Source organism: Strix aluco, chromosome 8, assembly GCF_031877795.1.
Source record: "Strix aluco isolate bStrAlu1 chromosome 8, bStrAlu1.hap1, whole genome shotgun sequence".
Lineage (NCBI taxonomy): Eukaryota > Metazoa > Chordata > Aves > Strigiformes > Strigidae > Strix > Strix aluco.
The window spans coordinates 30,264,572-30,283,659 of NC_133938.1; the positions used below are offsets into that span (position 1 = coordinate 30,264,572).

Here is a 19,088-nt window from a genome sequence, read left to right on the forward strand (position 1 = left end):
CCATCTCTTCTACAAGCCAACAAGTCAGCAAGACCTTGGGAACAAGCCTGCATTTTGGAGCAGCACCCCAGCACTGTGGCCTGGGAGGAGACCAGGGCACATGGAGCTTACCTTGAAGGACTGCACGAATGTCCAGAGCAGGATGCGGATGGTGTAACCCTGGCGCAGCAGCTTGATGAGCCGAGCAGCCCGGAAGAGCTTCAAGAAGCTCATGTTGAAGCTGCTGGTGTTCACAAGCTGGGAGGAGATGAGAGGGTGAGAGGGAGGCGGGAGCCCCCCACCCTGCAGCAGTACAACCTGCTGCTCCCAGCCCCTTCTTCACCTTGGTGTCTGTCAGGATGATCTCCGTAATGCTGCCGATGACTGTGATGAAGTCAAAGATGTTCCAGGTGTCCCGGAAATAATTCTGCAAAAGGAAGGAGAGGGAACATGGATTTGAGCTTGGGGGTGGCAGATCTGTAGGGCGCTGGGCCACGGGCCAAAGCTGCTCACGGACAATGGCGGCGGCAGCAGAGACCTTGCTGTCCATTTGTATGCAGCCATGGTCTGGAGCACCGTCCTGCGTCTGAGTCGCTGACAGACCTGAGCGTGTCTGCAGCGAGCAGCTTCTCCGGGAAGATGACTCACACATCCAACAGGCCACGCTAGTGAATGGGAGCAGGAAAAACGGCCACATCCAGCTCTGATCAGGCTGCACCAGCTCATCATGCCGACCTTCACAGCCATGAGGCTGCTTTGCCCTCCTCTTTGTGGGCACCCAGACCCACCTCAGCCCCTGCTGTTAGTGCAGCAGCTGGTGCAAGATTGGACTTGACCATGGCTGGCACTGCTGGGAGCCTGGAGGGTGGCTAGAAACCCTCCTGCTAGCGGATCTCATCTCCCAGTGTGGGTTAGAAACAGGAAAGAAACTATAAAAAAGCAAATCTGACAGTTGCTCATAAGCAGCAAAGGGTAGCTGAAGAAAAGGCAGTCTGTGGCATCAAATCTTAAAAGCTGGGAACTTGAGCACTGTGAATTAGGCAGGGAGGTCTCACTGACGGTCAGGTCTGAGCTGGGGTGTCGTCCAACTGATACATCTCAAGGACAGCAATGCACCAGCATCTCATGGCTCCTGGGGACAATGGTCTGCAGCCATCAGCATGACTGCAGCAGCAGTTGGCTTTAGCAGAGCAGCTGCACAGCACATACACAGTCCAGGCACCAGAGTACCACAGAAACAAGGCAAGAAGTAAAGCAGTGGTGCGGCTTCCCCCACCAGCCTTGGGAAGTTTAATGAGAACCAGAGGAGCAATTCCAACCTAAAAGCAACTCTCAGGCTGGGACCCAAAATAAATAGCAATAATCTCACACTATTAACACCTTCCCTCTGTGATCTGTGTGCTGCCAAAGTCCAAATTAACACCCTCATCAAGAACAGGAGCAGCCACTCACCAGGAAGCCAAAAGCGATGATCTTGAGGACGCACTCCAAGGAGAACACCATGGTGAATGCGATGTTCAGGTACTTCAGGGCCAGCTCATAGGTGTATGGAGCAGAGTAGTACTGATGGAAAGAGAGAGACATTGCTAGCCAGGAGGGGGCCTGCCAGCCTCTTGGCTGATGACTGTCCCAGGGAAGACCTGCAGTGGTCCATGTTCCTTGCCCTGAGTGCTTCAAGACCATCTCCTCCTTCCCCTCTCCACCCCTCTCCCAGGACAGCTGCCACTCCTTCTAAGAAGGAAGCACAGAGTAAATCCAGATCTTTCTATAGTACTTAAGAGGTCCAGATTGCTTGGGTCATCTCATTTAGGGAAGATCTCGCCTTCAGTTTGGGGCATGTAGTGTTTCAAGTGACTATGCCAAGGGAATACATGCTCAGACTCTGTCTCAAAGCATCTCCTAGAAACAACCAAAATACCCTCCGGTTCCATCCTGACCAAACCTCCTTCTCCCCACTGCTCCAAACAGGACAGGCTCACTCTGACCAGCTCACCTTCATCATCAGCACCACAGTGTTCAACGCTATCATGGCCATGATGGTGTACTCGAAGGATGGGGAGACCACAAAGTGCCAGACTCGGTACTGAAAGGTGTGCCGGTTCTGGGGCATGTACCGTGTGAGGGGCTTGGCACTGATGGCAAAGTCAATACAGGCCCTCTGGAACAAAGCAACATGAGTCAGACCCCAGTCAATGGTAACATGGGGGATGGTGACTGCTACATTTCTTTCCTTCATGGGCTGGGCAGGAAGGTGTCTCACAGGTTTCTTACACCTTTTCAACATCTAGGGAGCTCCAAGCTCCCAAACGGCAGAAAACCCATGCAAACACCCTCTTTGCCCCTCCCCAGACCATACCTCATTCTTCTCCAGACTGCACTCCTCCATCATTTTGTCCCCTTGCTCTTGGAATGTAATGATGATGAGAGCCACAAAAATGTTGACAAAGAAGAAAGGAAAGACCACAAAATAGACGACATAAAAAATGGACATCTCCATGCGGTTGCTGCGGCTGGGCCCACGGTCCTCCTCCGTCACATCCACCGAATGCTGCAGCACCCTGTGGGCAGACAGGTGAAGAAAAGCAACCAGAGATATGCCCATCAGGACTGCCACCACGTGGCACTTTCACGGGACCCACTTTGTACAGCCAGCTCTGTCTGTCCATGGTTGTAACAGTGATAAGATAAACCTCTGTCAATCTGCTTTACAAGGACAACCGTTCTAAGTGGCTACAGCTTGTTTTACAGTGCTTTGCCTGTGCCCCTGATGGAAAATGGATTTTCCAGTGATCCACATACATAGATAAAAACTGCCCAAGCTCCCATGAGCATGAAGAAAGGGCCAGTCTTATGGTCATCTCTAAACTTGAGCTAAGATATACCTCAGGGCCACACAGGAGAAGGGATTATCCATCATTCATTCCCTAAGCAAGAAGCTAACCCCAGCCATGGTTCCAGCCTCATATGGGGGCTAAAGTTCTTTTGTCCTGACATAATTTCTCATCCTTCCTCTCCTCCTCCCTGTCCAGCAGTTTCTCTTTCAGCTCCACCTGGCTGTAGCCAGTTACTAACCCAACCACCCCTACAGGGACGTGCCCACCCTAAGTCAAGAGGGGTGGATGGAGCAGAATACTCACTGGGGCCAACCCTCGCCAGTGGAGACTGTGAACAGGGTGAGCAAAGCCCAAATGATATTGTCATAGTGAAACTCATGGCGTTTCCATTCCCGGCACTTCACCTCCATCTTGTTTTTCTCATGGTCCACGTAGTTCCCTCTGTAAGGTTGGGAGAGAGCAGTGATCTTGCTTTTTACACTGCCAGACTATAAGACAGTGGTTTTAAACCCAGGGACGGTGTGTGTATGGGGTTGGGGGATGGACGGATGCAACCTCTCCTTCTGCAGGGCTGGAGGGAGAAATGGGGAGAGGCTGGATAACAACTGGGGGAAAGGAAAGATGGGGAAAGCAAAAGGGAAGAGAGAAGGAGGAAAGAAAACAGGAGCAAAATACAGGGCTCTGCATCCCACATCCCATGCAAAGATGCACAACGCTGACACAGCAATGGAGACAGGGCTCCATGCTGTCCACCCCAAGAGACTATGGCCAAGAGCGAGTCATGACCAAGGACTTAACTGGGAACCCAAAGACGACATTACCCAGCACCCTGCCTTTGCCAGAGGTGTCAGAAGCATCAGACCTACTGAACAGGGCACCTACATGCAGTCCTTCTCCGTGTCCTTAGAGCTGTCAGTGCAGTAGAAAAACTTTCCCTTGAAGAGCTGAACGGCAATGACAGCAAAGATGAACATGAAAAGCTTGTAGACAATGAGGATGTTGAAGACGTTCTTGAGGGAAGTCACCACACAGTCGAAGACGGCCTGCAGGAGAGGGCATAGCTCACCTTGGGGAACCGACAACCTTGGCAAAGGGCAGGACAAAAACCTTCCTCAGGACTACTATAGGGAAAGATATTTCCCACTCCTGGGATGGAAAGGAGGAAAGATCAGGGACTTCTCCCAGGCAAAGGGCTATTTTATGAGCGAGTTTAACATCTGGAGTACCCCTCAGCACACCCATGGACACCGAGCAGCTCCCGAGACAGCACCAGGGATGGATATTTATATCCTTCAATGTTCTCTGCAACCAGAACAGCAGACAGGAGACAGCCCCGATGATGCAATTAGCAGCACTCAAGACCAATTAGTAAACACTTCTTTGTTTCACATCACCCTGAATAACAAGGCAGAGCGAATACCTCTGCATGCAATAGCAGCACCTCCCCAGGCTGTGCTTTCAGCCCTAGTTCATACAGCACTTTAAGAAAGAGAGGAATGTCCTTATCCCTGCTCCATGGTGAAGATAGAGGTGTCCAGAAATGATCTGACATGGGCTAAATCCATCCACCGACTGGGAAGAACAGTTGGGGTCAAAACTTATGTCTCCAGCGTGCCACCCTGGGCCTTATCCATCAGCCAAATATTGTCTTGTGAGAAAAACTCAGGGCTTCCTCTGTCTCTTACTCCTTTCTGGCTCTATACCCCAAGAGCTAAGGTAGGGAAATCCATGATCCTACCTGTGCTGCATAAATAATCCCTCTATTCAGATGGGAAATTCCCCTCTGGTGCAACACCATGACAGCACAGCACACAAAATCCCGAGTTGTTTACAGGCTGCTCTGGTGGGAAAGATAATGAACTTTGGAAAGAGATTTGAGCTCTCCCGAAGCCAGGGCAGCCTATTTTATCAGGAGAGCATCTGGGCTTTGCCGCCTCGTGACCACTCCAGCCTCACTTTCCCTGGCAGAGGAACTAACTCTGACACCTTGCAGAGATCCAGGCTTGCTTTTAATAACTCACTGCTCTGCTAGATATGAAGCAGCCTGAAGGGCGTTGTGTTTGAAAACAGAGCTCCTAAAACACAGCAACTGCTTTGAAAACTACTTGTTCATCGCTCATGAGCAAATCCATGCATGTGGTCCCTGCACCCACTGGTCCATGCCAGAGAAGACAGATGTAAGGCAGGAGATGGGGATCATTACCTTCAGCTTGGGCAGTCGCTTGATGGTTTTCAGCGGTCTCAAGACCCGTAGCACACGGAGAGACTTGATGGTCTTGATATCCCGGCCCTTGTTGGTCCTACCACGTCGGAGGGAGGCACACGCACCCAAAAATGAAACGGAGAGACAATAACCTTGCAGACCTGAGGCTGGATGCTCAGGCGGTTTTCAACAGCTGACACCCCCCCCCCTCCCCAGCATGTGTGAGGACAGAAACGGGAGGGCCACATGCCATTGTGGGGGCCAGCAATCAGAAATGTGTGACTGCTGAGCGCTCAGCTTGCCTAAATGAGTCTCCTCCAACACACGCACTGACAGCTGGCAGAGATGAAAAATAAAGCAATCATCTCCTCCTTGGGATTAGCACCTTTCCCCTTCGCTGGGAAGCAGCAACCTTAACAAATCCCCTCATTGTGGGAAACAGCGACATGCCAGGGCTGCATCTCCCGGAACAAGGGCAGCTGCCTAAAGGGTGCTGTGGCACACTGCTCTCCCCTGTGTCCCCAGGCTATGCCGCTCGAGGGCCAGGAGGTTTGCTTCCCTACTGCAGGCATGTGCCATTCGCAGATGGGGCTTGCAAAAGGCCCCCACCATTGCAAATCGTTTTCTTCCACTGCTACTGGCTGCAAGGAATTCACAATAAAATGAGGGAGATGCACTCAGTGGGATCTACGCAGGTCTCTCACCAAGGGTTTTCCATCCTGGTCTAAACTCAAGATTCATAGTCCTTTCATTCACCTAGGGAAGCACCTGCTCTGTGCTTGGTTTCTTTGCACAAGTGCTGTCTCTTATGGCTCTCTGCATTATTCCATCAGTGCTACACAACCTGGTCAGCCTGGCCTTCCACCTCACAACATCTCAGACCTCTCTTCCTTCTCCAGATCAGGACTGTGCTTGCCTTTACCCCAAGTCAGCTGAGGGAGGCAGAGCATACTATTAGGATTATCTAGAAAAGCAGCACTAACACTGCTCAAGACCCTCATTTCTTGAATATGGTGATTAATCCCAACCACAATATGAGGGTTTTTTTCTTGTCTTTTCACTGAAACCTGTGGGCTGGATCCCAGGATGGAACAAAGAGGTCCTGGTGAAGGTGGCACAGTTTCTATCCACCAGGCACCCTCAAAAAAGCTCAAGGAAATGACTTACAACAACAGACGCTCCAAATTACACAGCTCCTTTGCAAGAGTTAATGCAACAGGGAGCACAATAATCGTTAAGAGATATAAACAAACCCACTAAGGTTTGTCCTACAACACACCCACTAAGGTGTGTTGTAAACAAACCCCTAGGAGCACAGCCCCACAAATGCATGGGAAGCAACTGTACAAACAGCCCCGGGACCCACTTTGCACCTCCCAACTCTGAACTTTGCTCAGTGTCATGGCCTGGGTAAGCACCCAGTGCATCTGACTCAGGGCTGGGGTGAGGATCTGGGGGCAGCTCTGAGCTGGTGCAAGCTGCCACCAAGGACAACTCAACAGCAGTGATTTATATCTGCTGAGGAGTGACCTCTTCAGACCTCAGGAGACTCCTGAGGATTTGCTTGGGATCCAACACAGATATGGGATGTAGGGCTGGCTAATGCCTGGAGGAAAGCCTGGCCTTGCTGTGTCTACAGCCAAGGCTGAGAGCTCTTCCCAACCCCCTGAGTTCGGCATGAACCACATCCCACACCCTTGGAGGATGTCAGGGCTGAAGTCCCTGTGGTGCTTCAGTGCAGGCAAAGCCCCCACCATGACAGAGCTGTCAGCTCTGCGACGGACACCGCTTTCCCTGTGCCCTGCTCCCCTGGGTGTGCTTCACACCACCTCTGGGTACTGCACAGAGACTGAAATCTGCAATGAAAGCACCCTCCTCTGAAAGTAAGGAATTGCATTGCTCGCAAAGAAAATCCCACCTGCACTTTCCCGGAGCACACCACCTTTAATGCATGCCAGGGCAACACAGGGCTGCATGCAGAGTAGCGTACTCCAGTCTCTGGGAATGCAGCTAAGCGTCAGCACAGGCGTCAGATAGATGGACATTCGCCTGCACCCATCCCCCCGCGCTCCCCAGGGCAGCACCCCGCGGCAACCCGACCGGCGTAGTTACCCCAAAGCATTCCTGTCGGTGATCCAGCCCGGCAGCCACCAAACAGCACCAACAGAGAGAGGGAAAAAGAGAGAAGAGAGGAAGAAGGTAAGAAAAGTGGTGGGGCAGCTGCACAGGGACAACTGCAGCCTCTCAGGCAGCTCTCTGCTGCCCCACGCCTGGGTTGAAAAGCACAACGTGTAGACCCATGTTGTGTCCTCCAGGACGGGGCCTTATCTCCACGGAGGACTCATTCAAGCAAGCCAGGAGCCCCTGCCCTCCCTGATGGGGGTTTTGAGAGAGAGACGCGCAGTGAAACCTCTGCTGCAAGAAGAACCCATGGAGAGTGGGACAGTGGTCAACAGCAGGCAGGCGCATGGTCCTCCTTGGCCAGGAGTTGGGGAGGGACCTCGAGGCTCAGCCCCAACCAGCCAAAGGCAAGTATCTCAAAGGGAACCTACCTGCAAGGCCACAATAATTCCCATCCAAACAGGTTAACTCTGCTAAATTGCCTCCATCAAGAAATCCACTGATGACAAGCCTGAGTTACAGTGCAGGATCTCCTGCAACCCAGCAGGACACCTGCTCAGACAAGCCAAGGTGGTCTATGAGGTCCCTAGTTGTAACGAAACCTCCATCTTTGCTTGAGCTAAGTCTCTGTCATGTGCACACAGAGTGCTTGGCACTGGGGGCAAAGCCTACCAAGTAAAACATTTCTTAAAAACTGTAAAAATAACCCCAGGCCCTGGCTGCACGTTAGTGAAACAAGTGGAAGGTGTGTTGAAAAGGTGATAGTTTAGCTCTGCAGCACTTCTGCAATGAGATATCAGACCTCAGTCCTGACCAGTCTCACACTAGGTTATTTTGCAGTACGTAGGGATCCCTCTTGCTTCCAGACACCGGTGCTAACAGGTGCTTTGCTGCTCGGTAAAGAAAGAGGCACCGTTGCTGGGTATCTCTGGGTGGAGAAACTCCTGCCCTTGCTCACCAGGTAAGACGACGAGGGCTACACACTGACCACTCAACCTTTCCACCACCCTTTGCACCGCTCAGCCTTTCCTGCTGCTGCAAGCCCACAGGTGTAGGCATCACGGCCTCTCAGCAGCTCTGCAAAGCCATAAGTGAGCACCGCTCCTCTGCACAATTCTTCCTCGGCGGGTGCCACAGGAGGCAAAAGCGAGTAGGGTCTTTAGTTACGGTTCTGCTTATTTCAGCTAATTTAATTTGAACTCTTTGGAGATTTATGGTTTTATATTGGGTTTTTTATTTAGGCTGTGTTTGAATTGATGTATTTGCTTTCCACGTGGAGAGCTACAGATGAGCCGAGACGGCCTCTTGCTCAGGATGTATGGGCTCCGAAAGGGCACTGGACAAGCCACGACGGCACACAAAGAGATGGCTTTATGGGTGGACATTTGCTTATTGGTGATTTTGATGTGGCACCGACAGCCAGTAGACAATGCTGGACTAGCTCAGAGACCTCCTGCTGCATCCACGGCTACCTAGGACCTCTGCAGGAAAACCAAACTGCAGAGGGGAGGCAAAAGGGGCAGAAAACCCAAACGGTACAGCGGGTCCCAGCGCTTCTTCTACTGGGAAGTGCTGGACCCAGTCACCAGCCACTCTCAGCCACATAATCACTGCAGCCACACTATGGGCATCACTTTGCCCACCCAGCACTGTGGAGGCAAAGAGAGGGAGGGGGAGGACAAGTCCCTCCTGGCCCTACGTCAAAGAGCTCATGGTGGGAGAAGAAAAGGATAGGGATTCAGATGTCACTGCCAGAGTTTTCTTCTCGAGACCAGGATGGTGGGAGGGAGGGAGGCAGATTGGGACATGTATAGCTGGCGAACATCCTGCAGCTCCTTGGGCCGTGGCGGTGATGGGCTGCCAAGGGGAGAGGCAGGTGTTCTTATGCTTTATAATGTATAAACCCACTGGAAATCTCTGCAGTTCCTTTGTTTCCCTTACCCCTGAAGCCATGAGATCATCTCCTCCAGCAGAAGCCACCATCAGACATGGCAGGGAGGGAGAATCCTGCAGGTTTACATTATAAAGAGCCCTTGTCCACAACACAAACAACTTGGTATCTACCGAGCTACGGCTACAAGAGTGAGCAGGCGACGATGCTTGCTACAAACGTATGTGGACATGCAAAGGCTCTCTCCATGGGAGGAGGTTCTGATGGGGGTGCTCACCCCTGAGAATTCAGCTGCCCCGTGCCCAAAGGGACCTGTCCTTCCCTTGGGAGGCTGGGTGGAGGCAGACAGGTGACAAGCAAGTTCTGGACGGCACACGGCAGCTTCCCCATGTGCTTGGCACTGGCATGTGGGGACCCTGCCAGCACCACGGGCTACCCCAGGAACTGCCACTTTTATGGGGTGGGGGCAAGAGACACCTCTTCACCCACGTGGTGAGGACACCCCTCCACCGAGGAGCAGGCTGAACCATCAACCTATTTTTCTTCAGACATCAAAAAGTCTTGATGAAAGATGCCTTGGAAGGAAATGCTCCCTTGCCTCCTAAAGCCCCTCAAACCACCCTGCATCTTCAGGCTGCCAATACCCTTGAGCCCCCCCAGACATGCTCTGAGGGGCTGCCTTGGCAGAGGGGGGATCATCCAGACCCTAGTGGTGCTTGAGCCATCCTCGTGGTGGCCTGGGTGGCCTCCCGGCAGCTCAGAGCAATGTCCTCACAGCCAGCAGACCTGCCCCACGCCCCTTCCCCATGCTGGGGTCTTCGGTCAGCCCCCCGCCCTGCCCAGGGGCATGTTCATCCCTGTGCCAAGCAAGCTGAATTTTCCTGTGCTCTTCCTGAGGAGAGAGCAGTGACTGAAAGCACCGGGCAAGGAGAGGGGTGAGGAGAGTGAGGAAGGCAAAAGCAATGAGCCAGAGAGGGTGCAAGTGGGCAAGAGCAAGGGGAAGGAGCTGCCGCCCAGCCTGAGGTGAGATGGGAGGGATGGATTACAGGCTGTAATCCACAGAGCAACCTCGGGGCTCGGACCCAGCCACCCCAAAAGCCTTGCATGATACCTGAGCTGTGGACAAGGATGGGGCTCCAGTCTGTGCGGCTGCCAGGCCCCCCCTTCTTATGAGCATTAACAACACCGCCGACAGTGTCAAAGGTACAAACAGAGAACAACAGCGTGCCAAACCCACAGCATCTCCTCTCCTCTCCCTCCTTGGGCACTGACAGGGCACCACAGCCCCACAGACCAGGGTGTGCCCCTTGCCTGCTCTCTGGGTGCCAGTGCATCCCTCCCTGCGTTCACAACTGCACCACCTGCCCCAGCCAGGGCAGAGCAGCCCAAAAGTCATCCCTGGATGCTTCTTTCCTCCATGGCACAGGCACCACAGACATCAAGTCACTCTGCAGAGGAGGACCCACCTGCAGGTGCCACAAGCTCAGTACCAGAGCCCCACTGCATGGCAGTGTTCAGCAGGAACACACTGCAGAGCAAGCACACAGCACCCTGCCCTTGGTGTGATGCTGCAGAAGGTGCGTGCACAAACCCCACCGGGCGCACCCCCATCCCTGCAGGGCTCTGGGGCAATGTTCCCCCTTGGAGCAGAGGAAAAGCCACCGGTTGGGGGTACCGTTTCCAGCACAAACACATTCAGACAGCAGCTACACCTTTGCTTTGCTGTCTCTGTGAGTCCCGGGATGCACAGCAGGTGTATAACTCCAGCTCTGACACCCTTAGGTCTTTTTCCCTCTCTAACAGTCCCTTCTGCCCTCTTTCAAAGCCCATTTGCACAACCAACCTCTTCCTAGCATCTCCAGCTTTCCTTGCCTTGCCCCTTGCCTGCTTGCTCACCAGCATTTGACAAACAAGGAGAAATACATCTCTGGAGCAGCCACGCACCGCTGCCAGGAGCCATCCCAGAAGCAGAGTAGAAGGGTGCAGAGAAATAAAAGAAAAAAAATCAGGGTCTGGTAGCCATACACAGTTGCATCCTCCTCCCACCCCAGCCAAGGGAAGGCAAAGAGCTGACAAGGACGACGGCCACTTACGCCAAGGCGAAAGCCACCAGCGCTCCCACCACCACGATGAAATCCAGGATGTTCCAGAGATCTCGGAAGTAGGAGCCATCCTGCAGGATCAAGCCCTGATCGATCATCTGTGGGGGGGAAACATCAGAAAAACAGGCAGGGAATGAGCAGCTCGGCCATCACATGGAAGCAGTTGCAGTTGGGATGTGTTGGGGACAGGGACATCGCTGGGGAGCAGCAGACCTGTCCCTGTGCCTCAGCTATATATCAAGGAGCATCATATTTTGGGAGCCTGGAGGCTGATAAAAGCAGTGCTGAGCACTCTCGACTCCCAGCGCTAAGAACCAGGCTTTAAAGTCTCCATCACCCAAATTTAGGACGAGAACTGAAAAACTGAGCTATTTCTCACCCACTGCAAGACACCGCGGGACACAGCAACCCCAGCACAGCCAGCCCGCGAGGCCTCTTACCTTAATAACCATCTCGAAGGTGAAGACACCGGTGAAGACATAGTCGAAATACCTCAGGACCTGCAGAGAGAGGGCATGGGTGCTCTGCAGCCGCTGCCTAGCAAACGGCCTCACTGTTTGAGAGCAGACAACAGACCTTGTTACTACCCTGCACCAGGACTCACTTGGCTGAGGTACAGACAGAGGGTGGGTTTGCTTGCCCCAAACCCAGCCTGTTCCCTAAGAGTTCAGCCGGCGTAAGCAGGAGAGAAACACTTCCCCATGCATGGCACAAGCAGCTCTGAAATCATGCTGCGAGCTGGAATCATGCTCCCCCATACCAGTCCCTGTGCACACCAGCTTCTCCCCAGTTTAAGCTATTGACAAGGCACCCTGGTCTGCTCCCCAGGCTCTAAATCCCACGTGTGGGAGGCTGAGAGCAGTTTCCAGGGTTTATAAAGGAAGGTAATGGGGAAGAAGTCAGACCCCATGACGTGATGTAGGTGTTGCCACCAGCTGCCCTGATCGTGTCCCACATGTGCCCCACCATGGAAGCTAAAATCCTACAGGACCTCTGCCTGCATTGGCTGCGGGATGGGGGGAGCAGGGAAGGTTTGCAATCACTTTGTTGCGGTCGGAGTTGGTGAGGACGGGATCCTCTGCCGCGAGGGCGATGCTGCTGGCGGCGATCACCAGGAGGATGCACATCTCGAAGTAGCGCAGGTTCACGATGTAGTGGCAAGCCCTCCGCACCCTGCGGGGAGACAGCCCACACCCCGATCTGTGAGCCCCTGGCATGGACCACGTGCAAAACCCACCCCGCATCACTGGCTTCCAGAGCAGAAATATTGGTAGCAAAGTCTGAGGAGCAAAACAAGGGAGCCCAAGGGTGGTTTGGGCTTGCTGAGACCTTTTCTCAGCTGTCCCACCCCCCCAAACACTCCACAGCCAGCCAGGGAGAGTCCCTGAGAAACTGGCGTGCTTATTCTTCCAGGCTGCTGGAGCTGGGCAAGAGCTACAGGGGAGCAGAAAACCGCAGAAGAGTGTAACAAGCATTGAATAAAAATCACAACTGGCAATCAGCAGTCGGAAGAGAAAACCATGAGCGTGACTGACACAGAGGGCGAGCACTGCCAGGGCTTGGGAAATGCTGTGTTATCCAGGCTGGTTATCCAGGCTGTCTGGGAGATATTCAGCCCCCTTCCCAAGGGGATCCCCTGCTTTCAGTAATGTCTAGGGGTTCCTCCCCTTGCAGCCCTCCCCAGCCCCGGGCTCCTACGGTCCAAAAAGGGCCTCACGGGTTGGTGGTGCTGAAGATGAACATGGAGCTGTGTGGGACCATTGCTTTGCCCGTCTCGCTTTTCTCCTTCTTCCGTTTCTTCTTCTCCATCTCCTCCTCATCCTCTTTGGTCTCGGCCTCCTTTAAGGGGCTGGCTTCGCCATCTGTCTTGTTGCTAACTGCAGGAAAGCAAGAGCCTTTGCCCAGCCTTGCACGCAGACAGCACCCTGGGGTGTCCCTGCCACCCAGGCACGTGCAACCCCCCTGGTTTCTGCTTTGCATCCCTGTGCCATTACGGGGAGAGGAACCAGAAGGGAAGAAAAGACACAAGCTGCCAGGATGAAGCAGACAAAAGGGGTTTTATCAAGGCCAGCTTTCGCAGTGCTGTTTAATTAATAACACCGTTTAAAGCGGCTCACCTTGACAGTGAGGATGCTGTTAAGGGGTTTGAGCAGCAGCGAGCTGGGTGGAGGCTGCGGATGTGTTAGGAAAAACAGAGGATGCAAGTGTTTTGCCCGGGTGGAGAGGAAGAGGGAAGGAGGGATCAGGCAAAGGGGTGGGTGGGAAGGAGGTGAGAAAGGGAGAAGATCCCCGGGGGACAGTGGCACATGAGCATTGCATTCATGCTCCCCTGCAAAACTGGGGTGCTGGAGGGAGGTGCTGCAGGGAGCAGAAACGAAAGCCCCCCTGGTTGATGGATGTAGATAGGAAAAGCCGTGCATGCAGCTTTCCATCCCACCCCAGGGTCCCCGAGGACCAGGAGAGGGGCTCAGGAAAGAGAGATGGGTCCTCACTCTGTACCACAGCGGAGTCGTGGACATCGATCATGATGGTGGTGCTCTCCGTGGCCTTCTCGGTGTTGGGGGTGATGGATGAGAGGTCAGGCTCGCTCCGGCTGACGGTGTGGCTAGCCTCCAGCAGCGCTTGCTCGCTGGTGTCCGGGCTGCTGCAGTCCTGTTCTGTCAGGCTGCCTGTCTTCCCCCGGTGGGGCTCAGGTGCTGCTTGCGGGGAGCTCCCCTCCTCAGCAGTCCCAACCAGCTCGGCATCACTGGCAGGGACCCCGTTTGTCCTGCAAGAAGGATGCGGGAGAAAAAGAAGTGCTTAGAAGGTAAGGGGAGAGGACAAGGACCTGTGGGAACTGCAAAATGCCCTCCCTGGGTACCAACCTGATGGGCTCCCCGCTCGTCTCCGTCTCCCCCTGAATCAGGGCCTCCGCTGCAGCTGCATCCCCACGCTGATCCCCATCTTGCGTCCCCTCTGTGGTGCTGGCCTCCTCCAGACCCATCTCCTGGCTGGCCGAGCGGCTTCCCAGGGCACCAGCTGGCTCCTTCCCCTCCATCCGGGCTCTGCGGTGCCGGCTGCGCCGCTGGCTCTGCCTCATCCTGGCCCTATCCTCGATGCCGCCTCCTGCCCCGTCCTGCTCGCCTGGCTCACAGTTCCCATGGCACGATTTCTGGTGCCACAGCTCCTTGTCTCGCTTGGCCCGGGGTGATGGGCTCCTCCTGTCCTCACCACTGCCAGGGTTGGCTCCCGAGGCTGGCTGCTCGGGTCCCTCGGCCGGCAGCCGCTCACCCTTGCCACCCTGCTCCTCAGCACATTTTTCCAGGGCAACACCGTCCCCTGGTTTCTTCCTGCGGAAGATGCTGGCATGGGGGTTGATGAGGGGCGGCTCATCCTTGTTGATGCCCTCCTGGCTGGACATCTGCATGTGCCGGCGCAGCTGGCTGGTGCGCTGCTCCCACACCGACATGTGGTGCCGCCGGCGACGCTCCCTCCTGCAATGGGGGACAGTGAGGGGTCAGGACAGCTGCCCCTGGTGAAGCACCCACCCTGGATTTAATTTGGGAATCCCAGGGAGAAGGGAATGCCATCCCCAGGGCTACGGGCTGGGCTCCTGCTTTGTCCCCAGCCCTCCAGCATCCCTCAAGGGGCTGGAAAGGGGACTGAAATTGTACTTCTGCCCCTTCAGAAGGCATCAGGCTGATGGAGGACCAGCCCCAGCAGCCTCATAGCTGCCCTGAAGCTTTCAGGCAGCATGCCCAGTTTGCTGGGAGCAGCCAGCACCCTGGATTGCCCTATCCCAGCCAGGCGGTGGCCACCTTCCTCTTGTGTGATTGCCTGGGGACACCTTCTTAAATATGGGCAATGCCTTCTCGCTGCAGCCGGGGATCCCTCCTTGCACTGGGGATGTCTCTGCATCACCAGCTTCTCGGAGCCAGGCTCCTTTTCGGAGTGGCGCTGCCCTAATGATGGTGCAGGGGACTCTGACATGAGAGCCAGCTTGCCAGCAAGGGTAGCAGTCCTGATGGGATGGGGACAGTGAGTAAGAGGGGGAAAGATGCCAGGTACAAGACCTGGCTTTTTCAGTGAGAGACGGCCCTCTGAGACATTTGCAATGGAGAACATCACCGGGCACAGGAGGCCCTCTCCCTCCCTGTGCTCAGCTAGGCTCTGCCGGGACAGCCTCTCACCCAGCACACCCCAGGTAGGAAGCCTGTCCCAAGGCTTGGGGAGCAGCAGTTTCGGCTGTCTGCAGGGGAAGGAGCTCCACTGGGCTTCTCTATATATTCCCACAGGTGTGCTCTAGGGAGGACTGGGCTATGCCATGAAACCTTTGCAGTGCTGTAAACGTGCACACCAACACCCTGGAGAAGACAGATGTGCCCTTCCCAACACACCTAGGCACACGGAAACACCCATGAGCACACACGTGTACAGACACTGCTCATCCACGGAGAGCGGCACGCACCAACACACGTACTGCACGGCACGCACACGAGGAGGTGAGGCACGCACAAATCCACGAGGGCACGCACACGTGCACACAAACAGGGGTGCAAAGGAGCACACTGAATACAGGCGCGCACACACAACCCCTCCCCTGCCGAGGAGGCCGGAGGGGAGCAGCGTGCGCCCCAGCCCCATGGACGCACAGAAAGCACAGGAGCCACAGACAACACGCGCCCCCGCGGCCCACATACAGGTGGCTGCTGCGTGGCTCCCACATCGACATGTGGTGTCTCCTTCGCCTGTCTCTTCTGGGGAGGAAAAACAAACGGGTTCAATCCCCCCTTCAGCCCTCCTTGAACTCGTGTGGGCAATGCAGAGCGGTGTCCCCCCGCCCCGGATCGCCAGCACCTCTGTCTACTGGCTGCCGACTGCTGGGATGCCGGATTGCAGCAGCCAGCAGTGAACTCCCCTGCATGTACACGCTTGCACACCTGCAATGAGTTGCCTGCAGGGCTGCCTGCACTCACACTCACGCGCTGCAATCCATTGTGTGGGGGCTATGGAGCCTTCCCCACACCAGCCAGCCGTGCAGCAGCAGCACAGGGAGAGCAGTGCAGGCTGCAGCCCCTCAGAAGCCCCGGTACATCCCTGGATATTTAAGAGCTCTTTCAAACTGCTCCAAATTCACTTCTCCCGAGTAACACGTGGCTACATAAAAGAGGAAGTGATGTGTCAGGCCAGCTCCAAGCTGCTCAGAGCCATCGCTGTGGCTACCCTGAGACCACAGAGGGGAACATGAAGCTCCCAAGGAGAAGCAAGGCACAATCCCAGGGCTGAGATGCCACAGAGCCCCTGTCACCTGAGCAGCCCCGACACAGAGGAACTTAACAGGACTATCAGGGCCTTTCACCCACACTGACTTCAGGCAGCTGGGAAGATTCAAGGCTTTATCCTTTGTATCAGCACAGAAAAGATTCAGATTCACAGAGCTCCAAGCAAACAGCCGTGAGCATACTCAAATGTGCATACAGCGATTTACAGGTTTTGCTTTTTGCAAATGCCACGTGTGTGTGCAGGGCATGCAAGCAAATCTACTCCAACCACATGGGACCAAGCGCCCATGTGCATGCAGAGCTGAGGCAGGAGAGACAGAGTGCACCTTGCTGCTGTCCTGCGAGTGCGACGATACCCTCAGCCCCCTCAGCCCCGGGGTGAGTCACGCTGGCGATTGCCACCTTACGGCCACATGCACGGGAAGAGCCCAGTGCCACAGTCAAGGCAGAGAGCGAGTTGCAGGCGCCTGCCGCCGTCCCTGCGGCAAGTGGCCGAGCCTTCAAACGCATCCACGCACCACGTTAGGCACCAACACATGACAGCATCCGCATGCGTCCATCTGGCCACCCACTCGTCAAACAGCCCCGAGCCATCTGCACCAACGGCGCCCATGTACAAATACAATACTCCGATCGGCACCGCAGCCGCCCACGCCAGCCTGGCCACGTGGGAGCACTCATCCCTGAGCGCCACCGGACCTCTCTGCAGGCAGGAACGCATGTACCAAACCTGCCTGTGCTGGGTACCCACATAGAAATGAAGCCATCTGTGTCTGCGCACACCCAGAGACCGGCTCAGCTTCACCGTTCTGAGTTTCCAACAGCCCTTTGGTACCGGCTCTGCTCTGGCTTGTCCCTTGCTGCCGTGTCCCCACTGTCCTGCCCTGGCTGCTGGCATCAGTGTAGCACCACCAAAAGCACATCAGACCTGATGCTGGAGGATGGCCACCCCCACGGCATCCCACTCCCTTCCCTGTCCCTGACACTACCCATCCTGATGAGGGGGAGGAGCTGGAAAAAAGATCTGTGAATATTAATACGTCCCATTTCAATGCCCCTAAAACAACAACAAAAGGTTGAAGTGATCTGTTTTCCTAACCAGCTATTTCTGACAATGGCTAGAAAACTCTAGCAGGGACGTGCAGCATGGGCAAATCCTTCAGTGCCCTAATGTAGTAAATCTCCCCCTCTTCCTCTCTCCTATCTATCCATTCTCCAACCTCTTCTGCAGCCTAAATCCCTCTATTCCCTCGCTTTATCCAACACGTTCCCACTGGTAGCCAGAGACAGTCACGACAACAGACTCTGCCATCTCTCCCATAAACCCCCCCAGTACTTGGACAGGCACAGATTTATTATGAATATCCCATCACCTCCAAACCAGGGTGATATCTGCAGCTGCCAGACCAGGCAGGGCTTATAAGTACCCCCAGCTCCTGCTGCCCCTAAAACCACGTGTGATGCATGCAGGATGGGGGACCATCACACCCCACCACTGCCAAGCCAGGGAGGGGACCATTCCCAACGCTGACACCAAACCCCCCAAATCAGTGCTCGCCTGAAGACAGCGGTTTCTCTCAGCAAATCTGCAAGAGATTCTACTGTGTACGAGCTTGGCTGTGTTTCAAAGCATAACGAAACCTAAAATTCCCTGGGAAGGGTTTCTATAAAAAAAGAAAAGGAAAAAAAAAAAAAGAAAAAAATCCTTTCAGCCGTACTGAAATGTACTGTTTTGGGAAACAAATCAAAACGCCTCGTTCCAATGTTGACTTTGAAAGTTTTATGTGATTTAGACCATATGACACTGCAAAATAAAGGGAAAAAAGGCATCTAGAAAGGAAAAAACAGAACTTTCTTCTGCTGAAATGCAGAGACAAGGCTCCTTAACACCATGCCAGGGGTTTACGTGGTTTGGCGCTTTTTTTTCTTGCCCAAATCAAATTTCTGTACAATCAAACATGGTTTCGCAAACCTGCTCCATCTCTCATAAGTGCATTCGCTACCAGGGAAGGTGCCCGGGGGAGATTTGTGACACTGCTGCTCCCTTCTCCCCCAGCCCTGGCTGCAATCGCACAGCTCTGCCATGAAGAAACTCTCCCCGGGAACAAATATCAGCCCTCCTCAAGAGAAAAATGAGATACCTTCCACCTCCCCAGCTTCCTTCCTCACCCCCAGCAGTAGTCCTGAGTGTTTGGGCCATACATTTGGGGCAGAAAGCCTCTTTTAGCGTATTCCTGCCATGCCCAAGCACTGAGGCTACTGCTTGGGACAGGGGTAGGCAACCCTGTGGGGTGACCTGGTCCCCACTCCACCACCTCTCCAAAGGCACTGCTGCTCGTGAGGAGAATGCTCCTAGATCTCCATCCATCCTCAGGAAGACATTCCGAGAGGGAGTCACCTCATGCCGGGACCCCTTTTTCTTGCGGCAGCCCCTACAACCAGCCGTGCCAGGCTCTGCTTCAGCTTTCCACCCCAGCTGGTCTTGCGGGGGTGGGCACCGGGGTAGGGGTGAGGGGGTCACTCACTCGATAGCAGGCATATTTGGGGCAGACATAGGGCTGACTTCTTTGGCTTTCTGAAGGGCGTGCTTCTGGTTAAAGGCCTCCTCTTCCTCCTGCTCATCCTGCAGAGGAAAGAGGAGAGTTGCTTAGTGGGATGCTGGGGTTTCAAGGGAAGGTGCAGCCATCGGAGGCAGCA

The 19,088-nt window shown here is 54.6% G+C and overlaps 1 protein-coding gene across 1 annotated transcript in view; it reads right to left on the reverse strand.

Moving 5' to 3' along the window:
• CACNA1E (calcium voltage-gated channel subunit alpha1 E) overlaps positions 1-19,088 on the reverse strand; it is a 114,072-nt gene that overhangs the window by 20,693 nt on the left and 74,291 nt on the right. The window contains exons 19-35 of the mRNA XM_074832939.1: positions 18,917-19,014; positions 15,810-15,866; positions 13,995-14,603; positions 13,623-13,897; positions 12,848-13,007; positions 12,174-12,303; positions 11,571-11,630; positions 11,122-11,228; positions 7,129-7,140; positions 5,017-5,113; positions 3,696-3,856; positions 3,117-3,254; positions 2,336-2,537; positions 1,973-2,137; positions 1,432-1,542; positions 323-406; positions 112-237 (exon numbers count right to left, since the gene is read on the reverse strand). Of these exons, the coding sequence (XP_074689040.1) occupies positions 112-237; positions 323-406; positions 1,432-1,542; positions 1,973-2,137; positions 2,336-2,537; positions 3,117-3,254; positions 3,696-3,856; positions 5,017-5,113; positions 7,129-7,140; positions 11,122-11,228; positions 11,571-11,630; positions 12,174-12,303; positions 12,848-13,007; positions 13,623-13,897; positions 13,995-14,603; positions 15,810-15,866; positions 18,917-19,014 (2,592 nt within the window). The remainder of the gene's footprint in view (positions 1-111; positions 238-322; positions 407-1,431; positions 1,543-1,972; positions 2,138-2,335; positions 2,538-3,116; positions 3,255-3,695; positions 3,857-5,016; positions 5,114-7,128; positions 7,141-11,121; positions 11,229-11,570; positions 11,631-12,173; positions 12,304-12,847; positions 13,008-13,622; positions 13,898-13,994; positions 14,604-15,809; positions 15,867-18,916; positions 19,015-19,088) is intronic.